Source organism: Taudactylus pleione, unplaced genomic scaffold, assembly GCF_031769625.1.
Source record: "Taudactylus pleione unplaced genomic scaffold, aTauple2 ptg002180l, whole genome shotgun sequence".
NCBI lineage: Eukaryota > Metazoa > Chordata > Amphibia > Anura > Myobatrachidae > Taudactylus > Taudactylus pleione.
In genome coordinates this window covers 39,871-62,872 of record NW_028286574.1, presented here as the reverse complement: position 1 = coordinate 62,872, position 23,002 = coordinate 39,871, and the positions used below count along the sequence as shown (strand labels likewise).

General features: G+C 50.2%; 1 protein-coding gene across 1 annotated transcript; it reads right to left on the bottom strand.

Annotated features, from left to right (window-relative positions):
• Nucleotides 1-1,741: 1,741 nt before the first annotated feature.
• LOC148431507 (anion exchange protein 2-like) lies at nucleotides 1,742-22,997 on the bottom strand (the record flags this gene model as incomplete). The annotated part of the gene is made up of 8 exons (XM_088465964.1): nucleotides 1,742-1,932; nucleotides 5,026-5,199; nucleotides 8,555-8,724; nucleotides 15,077-15,330; nucleotides 15,429-15,595; nucleotides 15,676-15,765; nucleotides 22,248-22,475; nucleotides 22,803-22,997. Coding segments are annotated over 8 exons (1,359 nt in total), but the record flags the coding sequence as incomplete, so codon positions are not given.
• Between the last annotated feature and the right edge of the window lie 5 nt (nucleotides 22,998-23,002).

Sequence of the window (23,002 nt, the reverse complement as noted above, 5' to 3'; positions counted from 1 at the left end):
GTTAAGGCTCATTCCACTCGGTCTGTGGGTCCTTCTTGAGCTGCTAGACGTGGTGTCTCTGCTATTGAGCTGTGCAAGGCAGCCACTTGGTCTTCAATTCAGACTTTTTGAGGTTTTATGCGTTTGACACCTTCGCCTCTCAGGATGCATCCTTTGGGCGCAGGATTCTCCTTTCTGCACAGGAGCGTCCCCGCCCTTAGTTGAACTGCTTTGGGACATCCCCAAGGTCAACCCTGCGGACCTCCTATGAACCCTGAAGTAGAAAACAAGAGATATGGTAAGAACTTACCTTTGTTATCTCTGTTTCTATGAAGTCCATAGGGTCCACAGGGCGCCCGCCCTGACGCACCTGGCTTCATATGGGCTGTGTGACTGGTCACCGGTTTTCCGTCTCCCATTTCTGTGACTATGGTTTCTTGTGTGTTCCAGTCTTCCTTCTCTCTGTTTAGTCTCCTCCTGCGGCCTTGGCTGCTTACCAACTGAGGTGCCTGTGGCTCGGGGGCGGGGTATAGATGAGGATGGACCCAAGTGCATCCTGGGAGCAGCTAAAACTTTAACTGCGTGGTGCCCGTGGATCCAGATCCAGCTATACCCCCAAGGTCAACCCTATGGACTTCGTAGAAACAAAGATAACCGGTAAGTTCTTACCATATCTCTTGTTTTGCACATCGATGCGACTAGATAGCGCAATGATATGCTGCATGCCTATATTCTGTGTGTGTGACTTCGGGTGTATCTGCACGCCTATATTCTGTGTGTGTGACTGCGGGTGTATCTGCACGCCTATATTCTGTGTGTGTGACTGCGGGTGTATCTGCATGCCTATATTCTGTGTGTGTGACTGCGGGTGTATCTGCATGCCTATATTCTGTGTGTGTGACTGCGGGTGTATCTGCATGCCTATATTCTGTGTGTGTGACTGCGGGTGTATCTGCATGCCTATATTCTGTGTGTGTGACTGCGGGTATATCCTCAGTGGCTGTAACACTGTAACGTAGTATTTCGCATGCAGATACTGTACATGTGCGGATTCCTGCAATGCTGTATGAATGCCCTAGAGAATGCTTTGTAACGTCAGAACGATCACACTGCAATGTATAATGCTCCTGAGTGACCTATTATAAACATTTTACTTTATTCTTAATACAATCATTATAAAGTGTAATATTCCGTATCAGCTTTATCATATTTAGTACTATAGTGATTATTTTATACGCAGGTGACTGATGCTATCTGATTATTCTACGTAGCAGGACACGGATTCGCTCCTCTGCGCTGTTTATAACCTACAGCAGCTAATGGGGGGGGGGGGTGAGGGGTCTGCAATGCTACTAGTGCATCTGTGGAGCATGGCCTGTATCATACTAATACACATAATGAGGACGTCTAAGTCACTGAAACAAGGATATGAAATATCAGCTATAAATATAATGCTGCCCATGGCGATACCCTTCATTGTAACCGACACAGCCAGAAGTAAGAACCCTCCTTGTGATTGGAATTACAGAGGCCCCACCTTGCACCCTGCGGAGTTGGCACAATTCTCTCCAGTCTCTTCCCGTGTAAAAGAATCATCTCTGGGGCATCTGACGTTTGTTACTTTTACTTTCAGCCGCAAACACCGTAACTCACATGATGATTGTGCGTCCTGGTGACCTGCAACCACCAGATATAGTTCCATCCCCGAGGAGCACACCCCGCCCCCGAGGAGCACACACCCCGCCCCCTGTCTGCTCCTGTACAGCTGCTTCTACATGTGATTGCAGACCGCTCTAATGTTCGTCACATGGGGCTGAGCAAGGGAGTCACAGTAATCCGTAAATCCTGTCCAAGGCACAGGGAATCCTGCGCTTACACCGGCATAGGCATCTCATTATACTCATCCACACCCTCCTGCTCATTAAATATCGGCTGCATATCGTCAGCATCCAACTGTGGGGAGAGTAAGATTAGCCAGAGAGCGTCAGATAACATATCACCATCTCTAACATGCTGCCCCCCTCATTAGTATATACAGGTGACCGCAGCACTGACACTCTACAATTTTTTAATACACAAAACTTCTCACTGTATTATAATAATTCACCTGTTATCTGGTATATAGTGACATATATACTATGGGGAGTGATCTCCTATCTCACCTGTTACCTGTGATGCCTGTAGTAAGTGTTCTGAGTGTGGTTTATAGGAGTAATGGGATAGAATTAGTAGAACACCTGGGTGACTATAGATGGGATTGGAAAACAGATTAAGGTATTTGTAGGACCCCAGACCCCTTTCTGTGTGTAACATGGGATTGTTGGTATCACAGCCTCTCACACAGTCCCTACTGATCGTGGCCAGGCGGCATTTCTTTCTCCTTGTGCCCAGATACCACCACCAGGAGATATAGCTCCTTACTCATGCTGTGGGCATCATACTATTTTACATCTCCTGTATATGTGAAACGCGCATGGCGCCGGCAATACAGGTACTGTATATGTGAAACGCGGAAGGCGCCAGCAATACAGGTACTGTATATGTGAACGCGCACGGCGCCAGCAATACAGGTACTGTATATGTGAAACGCGCACGGCGCCAGCAATACAGGTACTGTATATGTGAAACGCGCACGGCGCCAGCAATACAGGTATCTCACAGGAATTATTACCTATTTCCACAATTCTGGAATTAATGTAACTATTGTATTTAATGAAGGGGCTGAAATGAGAGAAAATAGCATTAAATCTAAATTTCAATCTGCTGCACCAAAGATTCTTCATCTTACTTCTCCCTTAGGCACAAGGGGAACGTGTGGGGGGCAACGCAATTCCTGTCATCACCACCCTGTTTGCGTCACAGGGCACATCGGCTACAAAATCCGGGAGTGTGAGTATTCGGCCAGTATGTGTGTTACTCCGCCATCTCCACCCTGACCCACTGTGACAGGTGATGCAAACAAAATGGCTGTTGCGCTATTTTGCTGTTAAACTGTTCAAAGTACTTTTAATGTATATATTTAGTATGTTTTTCTACTAATATGACCATGCAGTATGATGCTAATGTTCAGCCATCTTAACTAAATATGCTCCTGCTGTATTAGAAGCTGCCCCTTGATATGATTCTCAGAGGAACGTGCTGTAGTTATATATTTCATTAGTTGCATCTAAGTTTGTGTGATAGTTTGTTAGAAGTAATGGTGGACGATCGTCTGTGATGACCATATCGCTGACTGATCTCCCTGCACCTTCCTGGTATCGATCACCCAGCACACCAGCTACGACGGGCCAGCGACCCGCAATCAACGATCACGGGTCCCTATGTAACCTGGTCGATATAGTTATTGTCCATACATGCCCGCACATCGCTGGTCTTTAGTGGATTGGAAGACACCAAAAAATGGGCGATATGCTCGATATCGTTCATATCATGCATGTTTATCGTATGCACCATAAGGAGCTGCCTTGAACATATAAATGTTATGTATTATAATATTGTGCCAATAACCATATTTGAGGCAAGGCACCCCCTATCACGAATACTTACTATATACCTTATATCGTCATAATATTATAATAAGTATCATGTCTTTGTTAGGAGCCCTATACTTAGGGGTGATATACGGAAGTCTGTAGCCTTAATTCCCATCTCCCAGACTGACTGCTGAAAGTTCCGGGCCCGTGCACCCATCCGGCCTATCGTGTAGGACGAGGCTCCCTGATGTGACTGTGCTATATTGAACCATTATCGGAATAAATTAGAAATCGAAGCTAAGTACCAATAAATCATTTTAATTAATTAACTTAAACTGTGGATTATTGTGTCATTCATATCATTCTCTTGCTGCTCTCCTGAACCTTCTATTCCCACCAGAAACACCCACAAAAGAAGGCACAGAGTACGTTTCTGGGACCTCCACCATTAACAGCAAATCGCATTACTCTCAATTCATAAACAAGCAATGAGAGGCGGAGCCAGAGAAAGGGGTGGCTAGTAGCAATGAGAGGCGGAGCTAGAGAAGGGTGGCTAGTAGCAATGAGAGGCTGAGCTAGAGAAGGAGGTGGATAGTAGTAATGAGAGGTGGAGCCAGAGAAGGAGGTGGCTAGTAGCAATGAGAGGCGGAGCTAGAGAAGGAGGTGGATAGTAGTAATGAGAGGTAGAGCCAGAGAAGGAGGTGGATAGTAGCAATGAGAGGCGGAGCTAGAGAAGGGTGGATAGTAGCAATGAGAGGCGGAGCCAGAGAAGGAGGTGGATAGTAGCAATGAGAGGCAGAGATAGAGGAGGTGGATAGTAGCAATGAGAGGCGGAGATAGAGAAGGAGGTGGATAGTAGCAATGAGAGGCGGAGATAGAGGAGGTGGATAGTAGCAATGAGAGGCGGAGATAGAGAAGGAGGTGGATAGTAGTAATGAGAGGCAGAGATAGAGGAGGTGGATAGTAGCAATGAGAGGCGGAGCTAGAGAAGGGTGGATAGTAGCAATGAGAGGCGGAGCTAGAGAAGGAGGTGGATAGTAGTAATGAGAGGCGGAGCCAGAGAAGGAGGTGGATAGTAGCAATGAGAGGTGGAGCCAGAGAAAGGGGTGGATAGTAGCAATGAGAGGCGGAGATAGAGAAGGAGGTGGATAGTAGCAATGAGAGGCGGAGCCAGAGAAGGAGGTGGATAGTAGTAATGAGAGGCGGAGCCAGAGAAGGAGGTGGATAGTAGCAATGAGAGGTGGAGCCAGAGAAGGAGGTGGATAGTAGTAATGAGAGGCAGAGATAGAGGAGGTGGATAGTAGCAATGAGAGGCGGAGATAGAGAAGGAGGTGGATAGTAGCAATGAGAGGTGGAGCCAGAGAAGGAGGTGGATAGTAGCAATGAGAGGTGTAGTGCTATGTAATCCTATGTATTATATTGTTATCGCTAATAATCATACAGATAGCTGTTCTCACCTACAGAACACACATGGGACATGCGCATTGAGGCTCTGCCTGCTGATTGGAGGCGTTACAGGGCCTGTATTACTGAGTAATGGCAGTGACCCCGGGGTTAGGGGAGGGGTACTCACGCATTTTAGCTCACGCTCGGTGAAGATCCTGCTCAGTAGGAAGAGCCGCAGAGGGACTGTCAGAATGAGGATGAAAGGGAACGCCAGGGAAGCATCTGTGGACATTACGGCCCAGAGAACAGTGAGACACAGCAGCTGGACGGCCGTGAATAGGTGCATCCGGAGGGAGCGCACCTGATGGGAGGAAAGTCCTGTTACAATCACCATTTATCTCTATCATAAAGTATTTGTCACATCTGGGACTTGATTGTCCTGTGTTCCCAGTCTGGAGTCATGGTCTGAAGTCGGGAGTTGCGTGGAAAAAACTGGGCGGTTTAATGAAATTCCTGCGCATGTGCAGCAAAGGAGAATATGGCGCAGGCTTAGGAAAATGACAATGGAGGACAGTCTTGGAGAAAGGGACTAGAATAGGGCTCGCTGGGTCTGGAGGCTCAGCATCTGTACTGGTTGCATACTGTAAATAGGAGTGGTTGCTCTAGGACTAAAAGTTGGACCCCAAGCTAGAAGCTGGACATTCAGTGGAGCAAGGGATTGATGCTGAACTAGCTCTGAAGATACAGGTACTAGTCACTGGAGATGCAGAAGAGCTATGGCCGGACTTCAACCTAGTATTGATGGGACTAGTCTCTGTGGCCGGACTTCAACCTAGTATTGATGGGACTAGTCACTGTGGCCAGACTTCAACCTAGTATTGATCGGACTTGTCTCTTTGGCCAGACTTCAACCTAGTATTGATCGGACTTGTCTCTTTGGCCAGACTTCAACCTAGTATTGATGGGACTAGTCTCTGTGCCAGACTTCAACCTAGTATTGATGGGACTAGTCTCTGTGGCGGACTTCAGCCTAGTATTGATGGGACAAGTCTCTGAGGAAGCTGCTGCTGGACTCTGAGCTGACACTAGTGAAGTTGGACGCCACCAATGCAGCGGAGTTGGGGCTGGTACTGGGCACTGTATTAGCAGCCATATTGTGGCTGGACAGCGGCGTGGAATAAGTGTTGGAACGCAGAAACTCTGTAGAATTACCAAAATCAATCCTTTGGGCAGCACAGGACCTCACACTTACATCATCACAGAGTACCCCAACTCCATGTTGTAACAAGACGGCAGTATGTTGGGGGTACATGTGTACTGTATGTAACAAGGCGGCAGTATGTCGGGGTACCCTGTAATGATGTAACACGGAGGCAGTATGTTGGGGTACCCTGTAATGATGTAACACGGAGGCAGTATGTTGGGGTACGTGTGTAATGATGTAACAAGGAGGCAGTATGTTGGGGTACGTGTGTAATGATGTAACAAGGAGGCAGTATGTTGGGGTACGTGTGTAATGATGTAAAAAGGAGGCAGTATGTTGGGGTACGTGTGTAATGATGTAACAAGGAGGCAGTATGTTGGGGTACATGTGTACTGTATGTAACAATCAATGCTCCGGACATGGCAGTTACCATCACACGGCTTACGTGGGGCTAACACTATACTATGGGAAATTCAATTTGATGGCGAAAATTCAGAGGTCGGACTTTTCGCCATCATCGCTGCTTTATCTGGGATAAAGTATCGGGCGCGCACGCTTTATCCCAGTATTCAGTTAGGATCCGGCGAAAACGGGACCCGGCGGAAAGGTAAGTATGGGAAAGTGCAGGGAATTTTCGGGAAATCATCCTGGGAGCCCCATAAAGATGTCCAGACATGGGGGATCACTATGGGTACCCCCTATTTGGGCTGCTGAAGGGAGTCAGGGTTTTTAAATAGCCGCGGCCAGCGTATAAATGCGCCTGTGAAGAACAAGTGATGAATAGAATTTATCTTCTTTTTTTTATTTTTTTTTAAAGAACTCGTCCCATCAAATATAGGGTACATGAAAGCGGGTGTAAGCAAATTTTTAAGTCCCTAAAATAATTTTTTTTTAATTCTTCAAAAATTCACCTGCAGCAACCAGCCGCATTCTAGAAACCACCTTCCGCTACCAGCCGCATTCTAGAAACCACCTTCCGCTACCAGCCGCATTCTAGAAACCACCTTCCGCTACCAGCCGCATTCTAGAAACCACCTTCCACTACCAGCCGCATTCTAGAAACCACCTTCCACTACCAGCCGCATTCTAGAAACCACCTTCCTCTACCAGCCGCATTCTAGAAACCACCTTCCGCTACCAGCCGCATTCTAGAAACCACCTTCCGCTACCATCCGCATTCTAGAAGACACCTGCCGCTACCAGCCGCATTCTAGAAAACACCTGCCGCTACCATCCGCATTCTAGAAGACACCTGCCGCTACCAGCCGCATTCTAGAAAACACCTGCCGCTACCATCCGCATTCTAGAAGACACCTGCCGCTACCATCCGCATTCTAGAAGACACCTGCCGCTACCATCCGCATTCTAGAAGACACCTGCCGCTACCATCCGCATTCTAGAAAACACCTGCCGCTACCATCCGCATTCTAGAAAACACCTGTCGCTACCATCCGCATTCTAGAAGACACCTGCCGCTACCATCCGCATTCTAGAAAACACCTGTCGCTACCATCCGCATTCTAGAAAACACCTGTCGCTACCATCCGCATTCTAGAAGACACCTGCCGCTACCAGCCGCATTCTAGAAAACACCTGTCGCTACCATCCGCATTCTAGAAGACACCTGCCGCTACCATCCGCATTCTAGAAAACACCTGCCGCTACCATCCGCATTCTAGAAAACACCTGCCGCTACCATCCGCATTCTAGAAGACACCTGCCGCTACCATCCGCATTCTAGAAGACACCTGCCGCTACCATCCGCATTCTAGAAAACACCTGTCGCTACCAGCCGCATTCTAGAAGACACCTGCCGCTACCAGCCGCATTCTAGAAGACACCTGCCGCTACCAGCCGCATTCTAGAAGACACCTGCCGCTACCAGCCGCATTCTAGAAAACACCTGCCGCTACCATCCGCATTCTAGAAAACACCTGCCGCTACCATCCGCATTCTAGAAAACACCTGCCGCTACCAGCCGCATTCTAGAAGACACCTGCCGCTACCAGCCGCATTCTAGAAGACACCTGCCGCTACCAGCCGCATTCTAGAAAACACCTGCCGCTACCATCCGCATTCTAGAAAACACCTGCCGCTACCATCCGCATTCTAGAAAACACCTGCCGCATACTGGGGGACCCCGTAGGAATCAATTATACTAGGTTAGAAGTTTGTTCCCCTTCTTTATTTTTAAACCCCAAATTCAAGACCTATTTTTGGGGTGTCCTGAGGATTTTTTTTATACAGATCACTGTTATAGGACACTCCCAGGGGTGCAGGCTATTTTTTTTAAGCCTGCACACCTGAACCCCAATTGTGCACTTTTTTTCGCCATGTAGGTTATCCCCGTTTTTTAACAAAGACTCTTCGCAAAAATGAAATTGAATACAGGGATAAATGAAACAGGCGAAAATGACGTAATCGGTGATAAATTGAATATGGCCCCTATATACATTAAAGCCAGGTACATGCGAGCACATGACCTATACTGCCCACCACGGACACGCCATACCTTCTTCACGTAGATGACGTCTGGGTGATGTTTTGGGGGCTTCAGTAAGAGTTGCAATCGCTCGTAGAACTGGATGCCGTTGAGTGAGGTAACCCCCATATATAGGAATATCCCGAACAGCACAGCCAGGGGGATCTGACGCAGCACATCACCGATCACGATGGAGAGACCTGCGGGTCAGACAGCAAAGTCCTGGCAGTGTAATCATTTACGTCCCCCGCAGTGCAGTTATACACCTCAGTCCCCCGCAGTGCGGTTATACACCTCAGTCCCCCGCAGTGCGGTTATAAACCTCACTGACATGCATTATCCCTGACTATAACAGGTTCCAGTACAGGTGCCCTCTTCCATCCTTGCCAATCGCGCTACAGACGTGCACACACATCGCCCTATGCAATTACCCGCAGCAGCGTACGCTATGGCACGCACTGTGATCGCACCATGCAATGGTGTTGCGGGTGCGAACACAGTGCGTGTATCCACTTGCAGGCGCGATTTGCCGTGTACTTAGCAAGATGTAGCAGGACACGTCTGTATACGCTCCTTACAATAACTATAAACATACATAGAAGTGGTACCGTGTACTCCTATATACAGAAACATACACAGAGGTGATACTGTGTACTCCTATATACAGAAACATACATAGAAGTGGTACCGTGTACTCATATATACAGAGTTGATAACGTGTACTCCTATATACAGAGTAGGGAGAGATACTGGGAAACATATGAACCATATAGGGGGAGAGTGCTGCTGTCCCATTACACATATACTGTAATAAGTGATAGTGGGAATTTATCCAGCATAGGGGACAGTGGTACTGTGCAGCTATACACGCTCCCTCCTCTGGGAGACGCTCCTTTGTGCAGCTATACACGCTCCCTCCTCTGGGACATACTCCTGTGTGCAGCTATACACACTCCCTCCTCTGGGACATACTCCTTTGTGCAGCTATACACACTCCCTCCTCTGGGACATACTCCTTTGTGCAGCTATACACGCTCCCTCCTCTGGGAGACGCTCCTGTGTGCAGCTATACACGCTCCCTCCTCTGGGACATACTCCTGTGTGCAGCTATACACACTCCCTCCTCTGGGACATACTCCTGAGAGCAGCTATAAAACACGCTCCCTCCTCTGGGACATAGTCCTGTGTGCAGCTATACACACTCCCTCCTCTGGGAGACGCTCCTTTGTGCAGCTATACACGCTCCCTCCTCTGGGACATACTCCTGTGTGCAGCTATACACACTCCCTCCTCTGGGACATACTCCTGAGAGCAGCTATAAAACACGCTCCCTCCTCTGGGACATAGTCCTGTGTGCAGCTATACACACTCCCTCCTCTGGGAGACGCTCCTTTGTGCAGCTATACACGCTCCCTCCTCTGGGAGACGCTCCTTTGTGCAGCTATACACACTCCCTCCTCTGGGACATACTCCTGAGAGCAGCTATAAAACACGCTCCCTCCTCTGGGACATAGTCCCGTGTGCAGCTATACACACTCCCTCCTCTGGGACATACTCCTGTGTGCAGCTATACACGCTCCCTCCTCTGGGAGACGCTCCTTTGTGCAGCTATACACACTCCCTCCTCTGGGACATACTCCTGTGTGCAGCTATACACGCTCCCTCCTCTGGGAGACGCTCCTTTGTGCAGCTATACACACTCCCTCCTCTGGGACATAGTCCTGAGAGCAGCTATACACACTCCCTCCTCTGGGACATAGTCCCGTGTGCAGCTATACACACTCCCTCCTCTGGGACATACTCCTGTGTGCAGCTATACACGCTCCCTCCTCTGGGAGACGCTCCTGTGTGCAGCTATACACGCTCCCTCCTCTGGGAGACGCTCCTGTGTGCAGCTATACACGCTCCCTCCTCTGGGAGGCGCTCCTGTGTGCAGCTATACACGCTCCCTCCTCTGGGAGACGCTCCTTTGTGCAGCTATACACGCTCCCTCCTCTGGGACATAGTCCTGTGTGCAGCTATACACACTCCCTCCTCTGGGACATAGTCCCGTGTGCAGCTATACACACTCCCTCCTCTGGGACATACTCCTGTGTGCAGCTATACACACTCCCTCCTCTGGGACATAGTCCCGTGTGCAGCTATACACACTCCCTCCTCTGGGACATACTCCTGTGTGCAGCTATACACGCTCCCTCCTCTGGGAGACGCTCCTTTGTGCAGCTATACACACTCCCTCCTCTGGGACATAGTCCTGAGAGCAGCTATACACACTCCCTCCTCTGGGACATAGTCCCGTGTGCAGCTATACACACTCCCTCCTCTGGGACATACTCCTGTGTGCAGCTATACACGCTCCCTCCTCTGGGAGACGCTCCTGTGTGCAGCTATACACGCTCCCTCCTCTGGGAGACGCTCCTGTGTGCAGCTATACACGCTCCCTCCTCTGGGAGGCGCTCCTGTGTGCAGCTATACACGCTCCCTCCTCTGGGAGACGCTCCTTTGTGCAGCTATACACGCTCCCTCCTCTGGGACATAGTCCTGTGTGCAGCTATACACACTCCCTCCTCTGGGACATAGTCCCGTGTGCAGCTATACACACTCCCTCCTCTGGGACATACTCCTGTGTGCAGCTATACACACTCCCTCCTCTGGGACATAGTCCCGTGTGCAGCTATACACACTCCCTCCTCTGGGACATACTCCTGTGTGCAGCTATACACGCTCCCTCCTCTGGGAGACGCTCCTTTGTGCAGCTATACACGCTCCCTCCTCTGGGACATACTCCTGTGTGCAGCTATACACACTCCCTCCTCTGGGACATAGTCCTGAGAGCAGCTATACACACTCCCTCCTCTGGGACATAGTCCCGTGTGCAGCTATACACACTCCCTCCTCTGGGACATACTCCTGTGTGCAGCTATACACACTCCCTCCTCTGGGACATACTCCTGAGAGCAGCTATAAAACACGCTCCCTCCTCTGGGACATAGTCCTGTGTGCAGCTATACACACTCCCTCCTCTGGGAGACGCTCCTTTGTGCAGCTATACACGCTCCCTCCTCTGGGACATACTCCTGTGTGCAGCTATACACACTCCCTCCTCTGGGACATACTCCTGAGAGCAGCTATAAAACACGCTCCCTCCTCTGGGACATAGTCCCGTGTGCAGCTATACACACTCCCTCCTCTGGGAGACGCTCCTTTGTGCAGCTATACACGCTCCCTCCTCTGGGAGACGCTCCTTTGTGCAGCTATACACACTCCCTCCTCTGGGACATACTCCTGAGAGCAGCTATAAAACACGCTCCCTCCTCTGGGACATAGTCCCGTGTGCAGCTATACACACTCCCTCCTCTGGGACATACTCCTGTGTGCAGCTATACACGCTCCCTCCTCTGGGAGACGCTCCTTTGTGCAGCTATACACACTCCCTCCTCTGGGACATACTCCTGTGTGCAGCTATACACGCTCCCTCCTCTGGGAGACGCTCCTGTGTGCAGCTATACACGCTCCCTCCTCTGGGAGGCGCTCCTGTGTGCAGCTATACACGCTCCCTCCTCTGGGAGACGCTCCTTTGTGCAGCTATACACACTCCCTCCTCTGAGAGACGCTCCTTTGTGCAGCTATACACGCTCCCTCCTCTGGGAGACGCTCCTTTGTGCAGCTATACACGCTCCCTCCTCTGGGACATACTCCTGAGAGCAGCTATAAAACACGCTCCCTCCTCTGGGACATACTCCTGTGTGCAGCTATACACACTCCCTCCTCTGGGACATAGTCCCGTGTGCAGCTATACACACTCCCTCCTCTGGGACATACTCCTGTGTGCAGCTATACACGCTCCCTCCTCTGGGAGACGCTCCTGTGTGCAGCTATACACGCTCCCTCCTCTGGGAGACGCTCCTGTGTGCAGCTATACACGCTCCCTCCTCTGGGAGACGCTCCTTTGTGCAGCTATACACGCTCCCTCCTCTGGGACATAGTCCTGTGTGCAGCTATACACACTCCCTCCTCTGGGACATAGTCCCGTGTGCAGCTATACACACTCCCTCCTCTGGGACATACTCCTGTGTGCAGCTATACACACTCCCTCCTCTGGGACATAGTCCCGTGTGCAGCTATACACACTCCCTCCTCTGGGACATACTCCTGTGTGCAGCTATACACGCTCCCTCCTCTGGGAGACGCTCCTTTGTGCAGCTATACACACTCCCTCCTCTGGGACATAGTCCTGAGAGCAGCTATACACACTCCCTCCTCTGGGACATAGTCCCGTGTGCAGCTATACACACTCCCTCCTCTGGGACATACTCCTGTGTGCAGCTATACACGCTCCCTCCTCTGGGAGACGCTCCTGTGTGCAGCTATACACGCTCCCTCCTCTGGGAGACGCTCCTGTGTGCAGCTATACACGCTCCCTCCTCTGGGAGGCGCTCCTGTGTGCAGCTATACACGCTCCCTCCTCTGGGAGACGCTCCTTTGTGCAGCTATACACGCTCCCTCCTCTGGGACATAGTCCTGTGTGCAGCTATACACACTCCCTCCTCTGGGACATAGTCCCGTGTGCAGCTATACACACTCCCTCCTCTGGGACATACTCCTGTGTGCAGCTATACACGCTCCCTCCTCTGGGAGACGCTCCTTTGTGCAGCTATACACACTCCCTCCTCTGGGAGGCGCTCCTGTGTGCAGCTATACACGCTCCCTCCTCTGGGAGACGCTCCTTTGTGCAGCTATACACGCTCCCTCCTCTGGGACATACTCCTGTGTGCAGCTATACACACTCCCTCCTCTGGGACATAGTCCTGAGAGCAGCTATACACACTCCCTCCTCTGGGACATAGTCCCGTGTGCAGCTATACACACTCCCTCCTCTGGGACATACTCCTGTGTGCAGCTATACACGCTCCCTCCTCTGGGAGACGCTCCTTTGTGCAGCTATACACGCTCCCTCCTCTGGGACATACTCCTGTGTGCAGCTATACACACTCCCTCCTCTGGGACATAGTCCTGAGAGCAGCTATACACACTCCCTCCTCTGGGACATAGTCCCGTGTGCAGCTATACACACTCCCTCCTCTGGGACATACTCCTGTGTGCAGCTATACACGCTCCCTCCTCTGGGAGACGCTCCTTTGTGCAGCTATACACACTCCCTCCTCTGGGACATACTCCTGTGTGCAGCTATACACGCTCCCTCCTCTGGGAGACGCTCCTGTGTGCAGCTATACACGCTCCCTCCTCTGGGAGGCGCTCCTGTGTGCAGCTATACACGCTCCCTCCTCTGGGAGACGCTCCTTTGTGCAGCTATACACACTCCCTCCTCTGAGAGACGCTCCTTTGTGCAGCTATACACGCTCCCTCCTCTGGGAGACGCTCCTTTGTGCAGCTATACACGCTCCCTCCTCTGGGACATACTCCTGAGAGCAGCTATAAAACACGCTCCCTCCTCTGGGACATACTCCTGTGTGCAGCTATACACACTCCCTCCTCTGGGACATACTCCTGTGTGCAGCTATACACGCTCCCTCCTCTGGGAGACGCTCCTTTGTGCAGCTATACACACTCCCTCCTCTGGGACATACTCCTGTGTGCAGCTATACACACTCCCTCCTCTGGGACATACTCCTGAGAGCAGCTATAAAACACGCTCCCTCCTCTGGGACATAGTCCCGTGTGCAGCTATACACACTCCCTCCTCTGGGAGACGCTCCTTTGTGCAGCTATACACGCTCCCTCCTCTGGGAGGCGCTCCTGTGTGCAGCTATACACGCTCCCTCCTCTGGGAGACGCTCCTTTGTGCAGCTATACACACTCCCTCCTCTGAGAGACGCTCCTGTGGGCGGTCAGACAGCTGCAGGGATTAGACATGTCCTGAATGCACCTGTTCCGTAGCTGCACACCATCGCTCCTCCCTCTTTTCCCAGATCTCTCCCCACTCTCCTAGATTGTAAGCTCTCACGAGCAGGGTCCTCCACCCTCTCAGGATTCTCCCCCTCACAGTCAGCCGCCCTGACCCTTCTGCCCGGCTCTCCCAAGTCACTGACTGCTACAGATATACACTATGTGTCAGTTTGAAGCTTTTTTTATGTGAAATGATTTGTGTACTATGTCTGTGTTCTGCACCACGGACATATATAAATATAATTACAGCCAGTGCGCACCGACGGGTGATACAGACGCAGCCAGTGCGCACCGACGGGTGATACAGACGCAGCTAAAGCACACTGACGGGTGATGGTGACGCAGCTAGTGCACACTGACTGGTGACGCAGCTAGTGCACACTGACGGGTGATACAGACGCAGCTAGTGCACACTGACGGGTGATACAGACGCAGCTAGTGCACACTGACGGGTGACGCAGCTAGTGCACACTGACGGGTGATACAGACGCAGCTAGTGCACACTGACGGGTGACGCAGCTAGTGCACACTGACGGGTGACGCAGCTAGTGCACACTGACGGGTGACGCAGCTAGTGCACACTGACGGGTGATGGTGACGCAGCTAGTGCACACTGACGGGTGACCAGGACGGTCATTTACTCACCTACTAGAATGGCCACGAGCAGCCCCGTCACTCTCTGCTCTTTCACCTCCTGGATTTTTGGTTTGTCGCCAGGGGCCACCGCCTTACTCATAACAGTCAGTGCGTTGGCGTGAGTGACAGAGCGCACGGTTGTGGCAGCCATCCATGGCAACCCAAAGAGGGCACATATGCCACCCATTGCCACAATCAGCAGTAAGTCCAGGTGAAATCCTGAGCCCTTCACCAGCATCCGTTCCTTCTTACTAATAATTAACCTGCAGGAACGAGAACCAGAGAGGACAACTGGTCTGAGCCGTAGGAACATGTATAGTATAAGGGTTATCTGAGGTCCAGGATAACTGGTGTAACTCACGTGGTGATCTGCGTCTCCATGAAGATCAGGATATAGACCAGTATAGCTGGAAGAACACTTGCAAACATCATCCAGATAGGGAATGGCTTGACAGACCCCAAGGGGTTCATCACCCAGCCTCGCTTTTCTGGTGAGGTTACCTTAAAACCACTAGGGACACTCAGCTTCTGTAGGCACAAGAAGATGGCGTTATCTGGGGGTCAGGTGGTCTTCACGGCATATCTGCTGGATTCAGCCTGTCGCTCACCTGAGTGTAAGTGTCAGTAATACTGAAGTCCATCAGCACCATGATCAGGATAGCTATAGGAACTCCAAAATCTCCTATCACACGTCGCACCTGAAACACAGCGTAATGTCCATAAACCAAAATAAGGCAAAGTGAGATGGTCGTACACAGAAGGGTCTGCACAGGATACAGAGAGGGAAGTGACAGAAAGAGGCGGAGTCATACACAGAAGGGTCTGCACAGGATACAGACAAGGAAGTGACAGGAAGAGGCGGAGTCATACACAGAAAGGTCTGCACAGGATACAGAGAAGGAAGAGGCGGAGTCATACACAGAAGGGTCTGCACAGGATACAGAGAAGGAAGAGGCGGAGTCATACACAGAAGGGTCTGCACAGGATACAGAGAGGGAAGTGACAGGAAGAGGCGGAGTCATACACAGAAGGGTCTGCACAGGATACAGAGAAGGAAGTGACAGGAAGAGGCGGAGTCATACACAGAAGGGTCTGCACAGGATACAGAGAGGGAAGTGACAGGAAGAGGCGGAGTCATACACAGAAGGGTCTGCACACGATACAGAGAGGGAAGTGACAGGAAGAGGCGGAGTCATACACAGAAGGGTCTGCACAGGATACAGAGAAGGAAGTGACAGGAAGAGGCGGAGTCATACACAGAAGGGTCTGCACAGGATACAGAGAAGGAAGAGGCGGAGTCATACACAGAAGGGTCTGCACAGGATACAGAGAGGGAAGTGACAGGAAGAGGCGGAGTCATACACAGAAGGGTCTGCACAGGATACAGACAAGGAAGTGACAGGAAGAGGCGGAGTCATACACAGAAAGGTCTGCACAGGATACAGAGAAGGAAGAGGCGGAGTCATACACAGAAGGGTCTGCACACGATACAGAGAGGGAAGTGACAGGAAGAGGCGGAGTCATACACAGAAGGGTCTGCACAGGATACAGAGAAGGAAGTGACAGGAAGAGGCGGAGTCATACACAGAAGGGTCTGCACAGGATACAGAGAAGGAAGAGGCGGAGTCATACACAGAAGGGTCTGCACAGGATACAGAGAGGGAAGTGACAGAAAGAGGCGGAGTCATACACAGAAGGGTCTGCACAGGATACAGACAAGGAAGTGACAGGAAGAGGCGGAGTCATACACAGAAAGGTCTGCACAGGATACAGAGAAGGAAGAGGCGGAGTCATACACAGAAGGGTCTGCACAGGATACAGAGAAGGAAGAGGCGGAGTCATACACAGAAGGGTCTGCACAGGATACAGAGAGGGAAGTGACAGGAAGAGGCGGAGTCATACACAGAAGGGTCTGCACATGATACAGAGAGGGAAGTGACAGAAAGAGGCGGAGTCATACACAGAAGGGTCTGCACAGGATACAGAGAGGGAAGTGACAGGAAGAGGCGGAGTCATACACAGAAGGGTCTGCACACGATACAGAGAGGGAAGTGACAGAAAGAGGCGGAGTCATACACAGAAGGGTCTGCACAGGATACAGAGAAGGAAGTGACAGGAAGAGGCGGAGTCATACACAGAAGGGTCTGCACAGGACACAGAGAGGGAAGTGACAGGAAGAGGCGGAGTCATACACAGAAGGGTCTGCACAGGATACAGAGAGGGAAGTGACAGGAAGAGGCGGAGTCATACACAGAAGGGTCTGCACAGGATACAGACAAGGAAGTGACAGGAAGAGGCGGAGTCATACACAGAAAGGTCTGCACAGGATACAGAGAAGGAAGAGGCGGAGTCATACACAGAAGGGTCTGCACACGATACAGAGAGGGAAGTGACAGGAAGAGGCGGAGTCATACACAGAAGGGTCTGCACAGGATACAGAGAGGGAAGTGACAGGAAGAGGCGGAGTCATACACAGAAGGGTCTGCACAGGATACAGAGAAGGAAGTGACAGGAAGAGGCGGAGTCATACACAGAAGGGTCTGCACAGGATACAGAGAGGGAAGTGACAGGAAGAGGCGGAGTCATACACAGAAGGGTCTGCACACGATACAGAGAGGGAAGTGACAGAAAGAGGCGGAGTCATACACAGAAGGGTCTGCACAGGATACAGAGAGGGAAGTGACAGGAAGAGGCGGAGTCATACACAGAAGGGTCTGCACAGGATACAGAGAAGGAAGTGACAGGAAGAGGCGGAGTCATACACAGAAGGGTCTGCACAGGATACAGAGAAGGAAGAGGCGGAGTCATACACAGAAGGGTCTGCACAGGATACAGAGAGGGAAGTGACAGGAAGAGGCGGAGTCATACACAGAAGGGTCTGCACAGGATACAGACAAGGAAGTGACAGGAAGAGGCGGAGTCATACACAGAAAGGTCTGCACAGGATACAGAGAAGGAAGAGGCGGAGTCATACACAGAAGGGTCTGCACACGATACAGAGAGGGAAGTGACAGGAAGAGGCGGAGTCATACACAGAAGGGTCTGCACACGATACAGAGAGGGAAGTGACAGAAAGAGGCGGAGTCATACACAGAAGGGTCTGCACAGGATACAGACAAGGAAGTGACAGGAAGAGGCGGAGTCATACACAGAAGGGTCTGCACAGGATACAGAGAAGGAAGTGACAGGAAGAGGCGGAGTCATACACAGAAGGGTCTGCACAGGATACAGACAAGGAAGTGACAGGAAGAGGCGGAGTCATACACAGAAGGGTCTGCACAGGATACAGAGAAGGAAGTGACAGGAAGAGGCGGAGTCATACACAGAAGGGTCTGCACAGGATACAGAGAAGGAAGAGGCGGAGTCATACACAGAAGGGTCTGCACAGGATACAGAGAAGGAAGAGGCGGAGTCATACACAGAAGGGTCTGCACAGGATACAGAGAAGGAAGAGGCGGAGTCATACACAGAAGGGTCTGCACAGGATACAGACAAGGAAGTGACAGGAAGAGGCGGAGTCATACACAGAAGGGTCTGCACAGGATACAGACAAGGAAGTGACAGGAAGAGGCGGAGTCATACACAGAAGGGTCTGCACAGGATACAGAGAGGGAAGTGACAGGAATCATACACAGAAGGGTCTGCACAGGATACAGACAAGGAAGTGACAGGAAGAGGCGGAGTCATACACAGAAGGGTCTGCACAGGATACAGAGAAGGAAGAGGCGGAGTCATACACAGAAGGGTCTGCACAGGACACAGAGAGGGAAGTGACAGAAAGAGGCGGCGTCACAGAGAGAAGGAGCTGGAGAGTATAAAAAGAAGCAAGGGACAAGAGGAGTTAGAGTCAACAGAGAAGGTCATGGAGAGGATACTGAGAAGGGAGAGACAGGAAGAGTCTTACACAGAAGGTTTTGGAGGAGATAATGAGAACCAGGACAACGGTACAGGTGGAGTCATACAGAGGATGTTCTGTAGAGTGTAGGGAGGAGGACGGTACAGAAAGAGGCGGAGTCATACAGAGAAGGGTCTGGAGAGTACGGAGGAGAAAAGTACAGGAATAGGCAGAGTCACACGGAGACGGTTCTGAAGAGCGTAGGGAGAAGTAAGGGACAGGAAGGGGTGGAGTCCTACACAGAAGTGTCTGGAAAGGACCATAGGAAGCAGCACACAAGTGTAGGAGGTGTTATACAGAGAAGAGTCTGGAGAGTGTACGGAGAAGGAAGGGAAAGATATAGGCGGAGTTACACAAGAAGGGTGTAGAGCAGAGACGGGCAATAAATGGCCCTCCAGGTGCAGTGGGACTACACCTCCCAGCATGACCGGCCACAGTTTTGCTGTCAGGGCATGCTGGAATGTGTAGTTCAACAGCAGCTGGAGGGCCTCTTATTGGCCACCCCTGGTGTAGAGGATACAGAGCAGGAAGCAGCAGGAAAAGGCGGAGTCATACACAGAAGGGACTGGAGAGGAATAGGTGGAGGCATACAGAGTAGGGTGTGGTGAGGATATGAAGAAGGAAGGGACAGGAAAAGGTGGAGTCAGATACAGTGCATCTGGAAAGTATTCACAGCGCTTCACTTTTTCCACATTTTGCTATGTTACAGCCTTATTCCAAAATGGAATAAATTCACTTTTGTCCTCAAACTACTACACACAAAACCCCATAATGACAACGTGTAAAAAGTTTTTTTGCGATTTTTGCAAATTTAAATGCTGAAAAAAAAACCACTAAGAAATCACATGTACATAAGTACTCACAGACTTTGCAATACGTTGTTGATGCACCTCTGGCAGCAATTACAGACTCAAGTCTTTTTGAATATGATGCCACAAGCTTGGCACACCTATCTTTGGCCAGTTTCGCCCATTCCTCTTTGCAGCACCTCTCTAGCTCCATCAGGTTGGATGGGAAGCGTCGGTGCACAGCCATTTTCAGATCTCTCCAGAGATGTTCAATCTGATTCAAGTCTGCGCTCTGGCTGGGCCACTCAAGGACATTCACAGAGTTGCCCTGAAGCCACTCCTTTGATATCTTGGCTGTGTGCTTAGGGTCATTGTCCTGCTGAAAGATGAACCGTCGCCCCAGTCTGAGGTCAAGAGCGCTCTGGAGCAGGTTTTCATCCAGGATGTCTCTGTACATTGCTGCATTCATCTATCCCTCTATCCTGGCTAGTCTCCCAGTTCCTGCAGCTGAAAAACATCCCTATAGCATGATGCTGTAACCACCATCCATCACTGCAGGGATGGTATTGGCCTGGTGATGAGAGGTGCCTGGTTTCCTCCAAACATAACGCCTGGCATTCACGCCAAACAGTTCAATCTTTGTCTCTCTTGGTCTGAGAGTCCTTCAGGTGCATTTTGGCAAACTCCAGACGTGCTGCCATGTGCTTTTTACTAAGGAGTGGCTTTCATCTGGCCACTCTACCATACAGGCCTGATTGGTGGATTACTGCAGAGATGGTTGTCTTTCTGGAAGATTCTCCTCTCTCCGCAAAGGAATGCTGTGGCTCTGACAGAGTGACCATCGGATTCTTGGTCACCTACCTGACTAGGGCCCTTCTCCCCCAATCGCTTAGTTTAGACGGCCGGCCAACTCTAGGAAGAGTCCTGGTGGTTCCGAACTTCTTCAAATTTACGGATGATGGAGGCCACTGTGCTCATTGGGACCTTCAAAGCAGTAGATATTTTTCTGTACCCTTCCGCAGATTTGTGCCTCGAGACAATCCTGTCTCGGAGAGCTACAGACTTGGACTTCATGCTTGGTTTGTGCTCTGACATGCACTGTCAAGTGTGGGACCTTATATAGACTGGTGTATGCCTTTCAAAATCATGTCCAATCAACTGAATTTACCACAGGTGGACTCCAATTAAGCTGTAGGAACATCTCAAGGATGATCAGTGGAAACAGGATGAGCCTGAGCTCAATTTTGAGCTTCATGGCAAAGGCCATGAATACTTTTTTTTTATTATTAAATTTGCAGAAAACTTTTTACACATTGTGATTATGGGGTATTGTGTGTAGAATTTTGAGGACAAAAATTTATTTATTCCATTATGGAATAAGGCTGTAACATAGCAAAATGTGGAAAAAGTGAAGTGTTGTGAATACTTTCCGGATGCACTGTACAGGGAGACTTGGAGAGGATATAGAGAAGGTAGGAAAGGAAGAGAGAGAGTGTCATACAGAGAATGGTCTGGAGTAGATACAAAAAGAGACCGTAGCCATCATAAGGACAGGACCTGGAGAGGATACAGAGGGAAGGGACAAGAGGAGGGGAAGACACAGAGAAGGGTATGGAAAAGGAAGGGACAGGAAGAGGTGTAGTCACATAGAGCAAGACCTGGAGAGGATATAGAGAGGGAAGGGACAGGAAGAGGTGGAGTCACATAGAGCAAGACCTGGAGAGGATATAGAGAGGGAAGGGACAGGAAGAGGTGGAGTCACATAGAGCAAGACCTGGAGAGGATATAGAGAGGGAAGGGACAGGAAGAGGTGGAGTCACATAGAGCAAGACCTGGAGAGGATACAGAGAGGGAAGGGACAGGAAGAGGTGGAGTCACATAGAGCAAGACCTGGAGAGGATATAGAGAGGGAAGGGACAGGAAGAGGTGGAGTCACATAGAGCAAGACCTGGAGAGGATATAGAGAGGGAAGGGACAGGAAGAGGTGGAGTCACATAGAGAAGGGCCTGGAGAGGATACAGAGAAGGAAGTGACAAGAGGAGATGGAGTCACATGGAGAAGGGTCTGGAGAGGAACCCAAAAAGGAACAGACAAGAGGAGATGGAGTCACATGGAGAAGGGTTTGGAGAGGATATAGAGACTGAAGGGACAGGAAGAGGTCGAATCATACAGAGAATGGTCTGGAATAGAAACAGAAAAGAGACAGGAAGAGGCGGCGTCATATACAGCAGGACCTGGAGAGGAAGGGACAAGAGGAGAAGGACCTGCAGAGAATACAGATGTGGAAGGAAGAATTCAAGGTACAGAAATGTTTAGAAAAAAAATCTGAAAGAAAGATACAAACATTACTATTAATTCAGGATTATATGTGGGTCCCACCCAAATATAGACAGTATATCAATGTCATATTGTTTATTGTATTCTCTCTAGCACAGACAATTATTTGACTTGAGTGTGATAAATACAGATCAATATTGGTTACTAAAAGTCCATTCACCCTTCCAGGAAAGAAGTTGCTGTTCTTTAGCTTGCGCAGGAAGAACGCTATGAAGAAGGTTCCGGCCATTAGTACCAGTGAGAGGAGAGCAGTGTTCGGCTGCCCTGTGATATTTTTGGACACTGCTGACTCTGTCCTATTTACTTCTGGACCAACAGTCACATTCATAGGCTCAGAGTCCGTCATGTTCTCGGGGCTGCAGTTACTGAGAGGATGCTCCTTAAACACCTGGAAATAATGACATGGAAAAAAAGATTGGACTTAGAAAGAATATAAAAGACAGTTTAGTTACAGACATTAGGAGATAGAATGAGCCTCGCACAGGACAGGAGTCACGGGTCCTGTGCGGCACTTACAGATCACGTGAGAGCTTCGCAGGGAAGGTTGGAGGTGGTGGAGACTCAATGCTCAAAGGTCACACGGGAGACGAGATCAAGAACCATAGGTCAGGTAAGAGGTAAAGGTCATGGTTTACAGGTTGGGTGAGAAGCGAAAGGAAAGGGCTCACTGACCACTTGAGATATTTATAATTCTGACAGAGCCACAAGATCTCACCTTAAACAATTTGTTAAACGTCTCATAGATGAAGATGACAGAAATCAGAATTGAGAAGATTTCCTGTGTGAATCGTGAGACAAACCGTACCAGGAAGCTGCCCTCACAGGCAACCGTGGCCACAACAATCACTATTAGCCATGCACCGATCCACACACGACCAACCAAGTACTCCAGATCATTATTCGAGCAAAACTGAA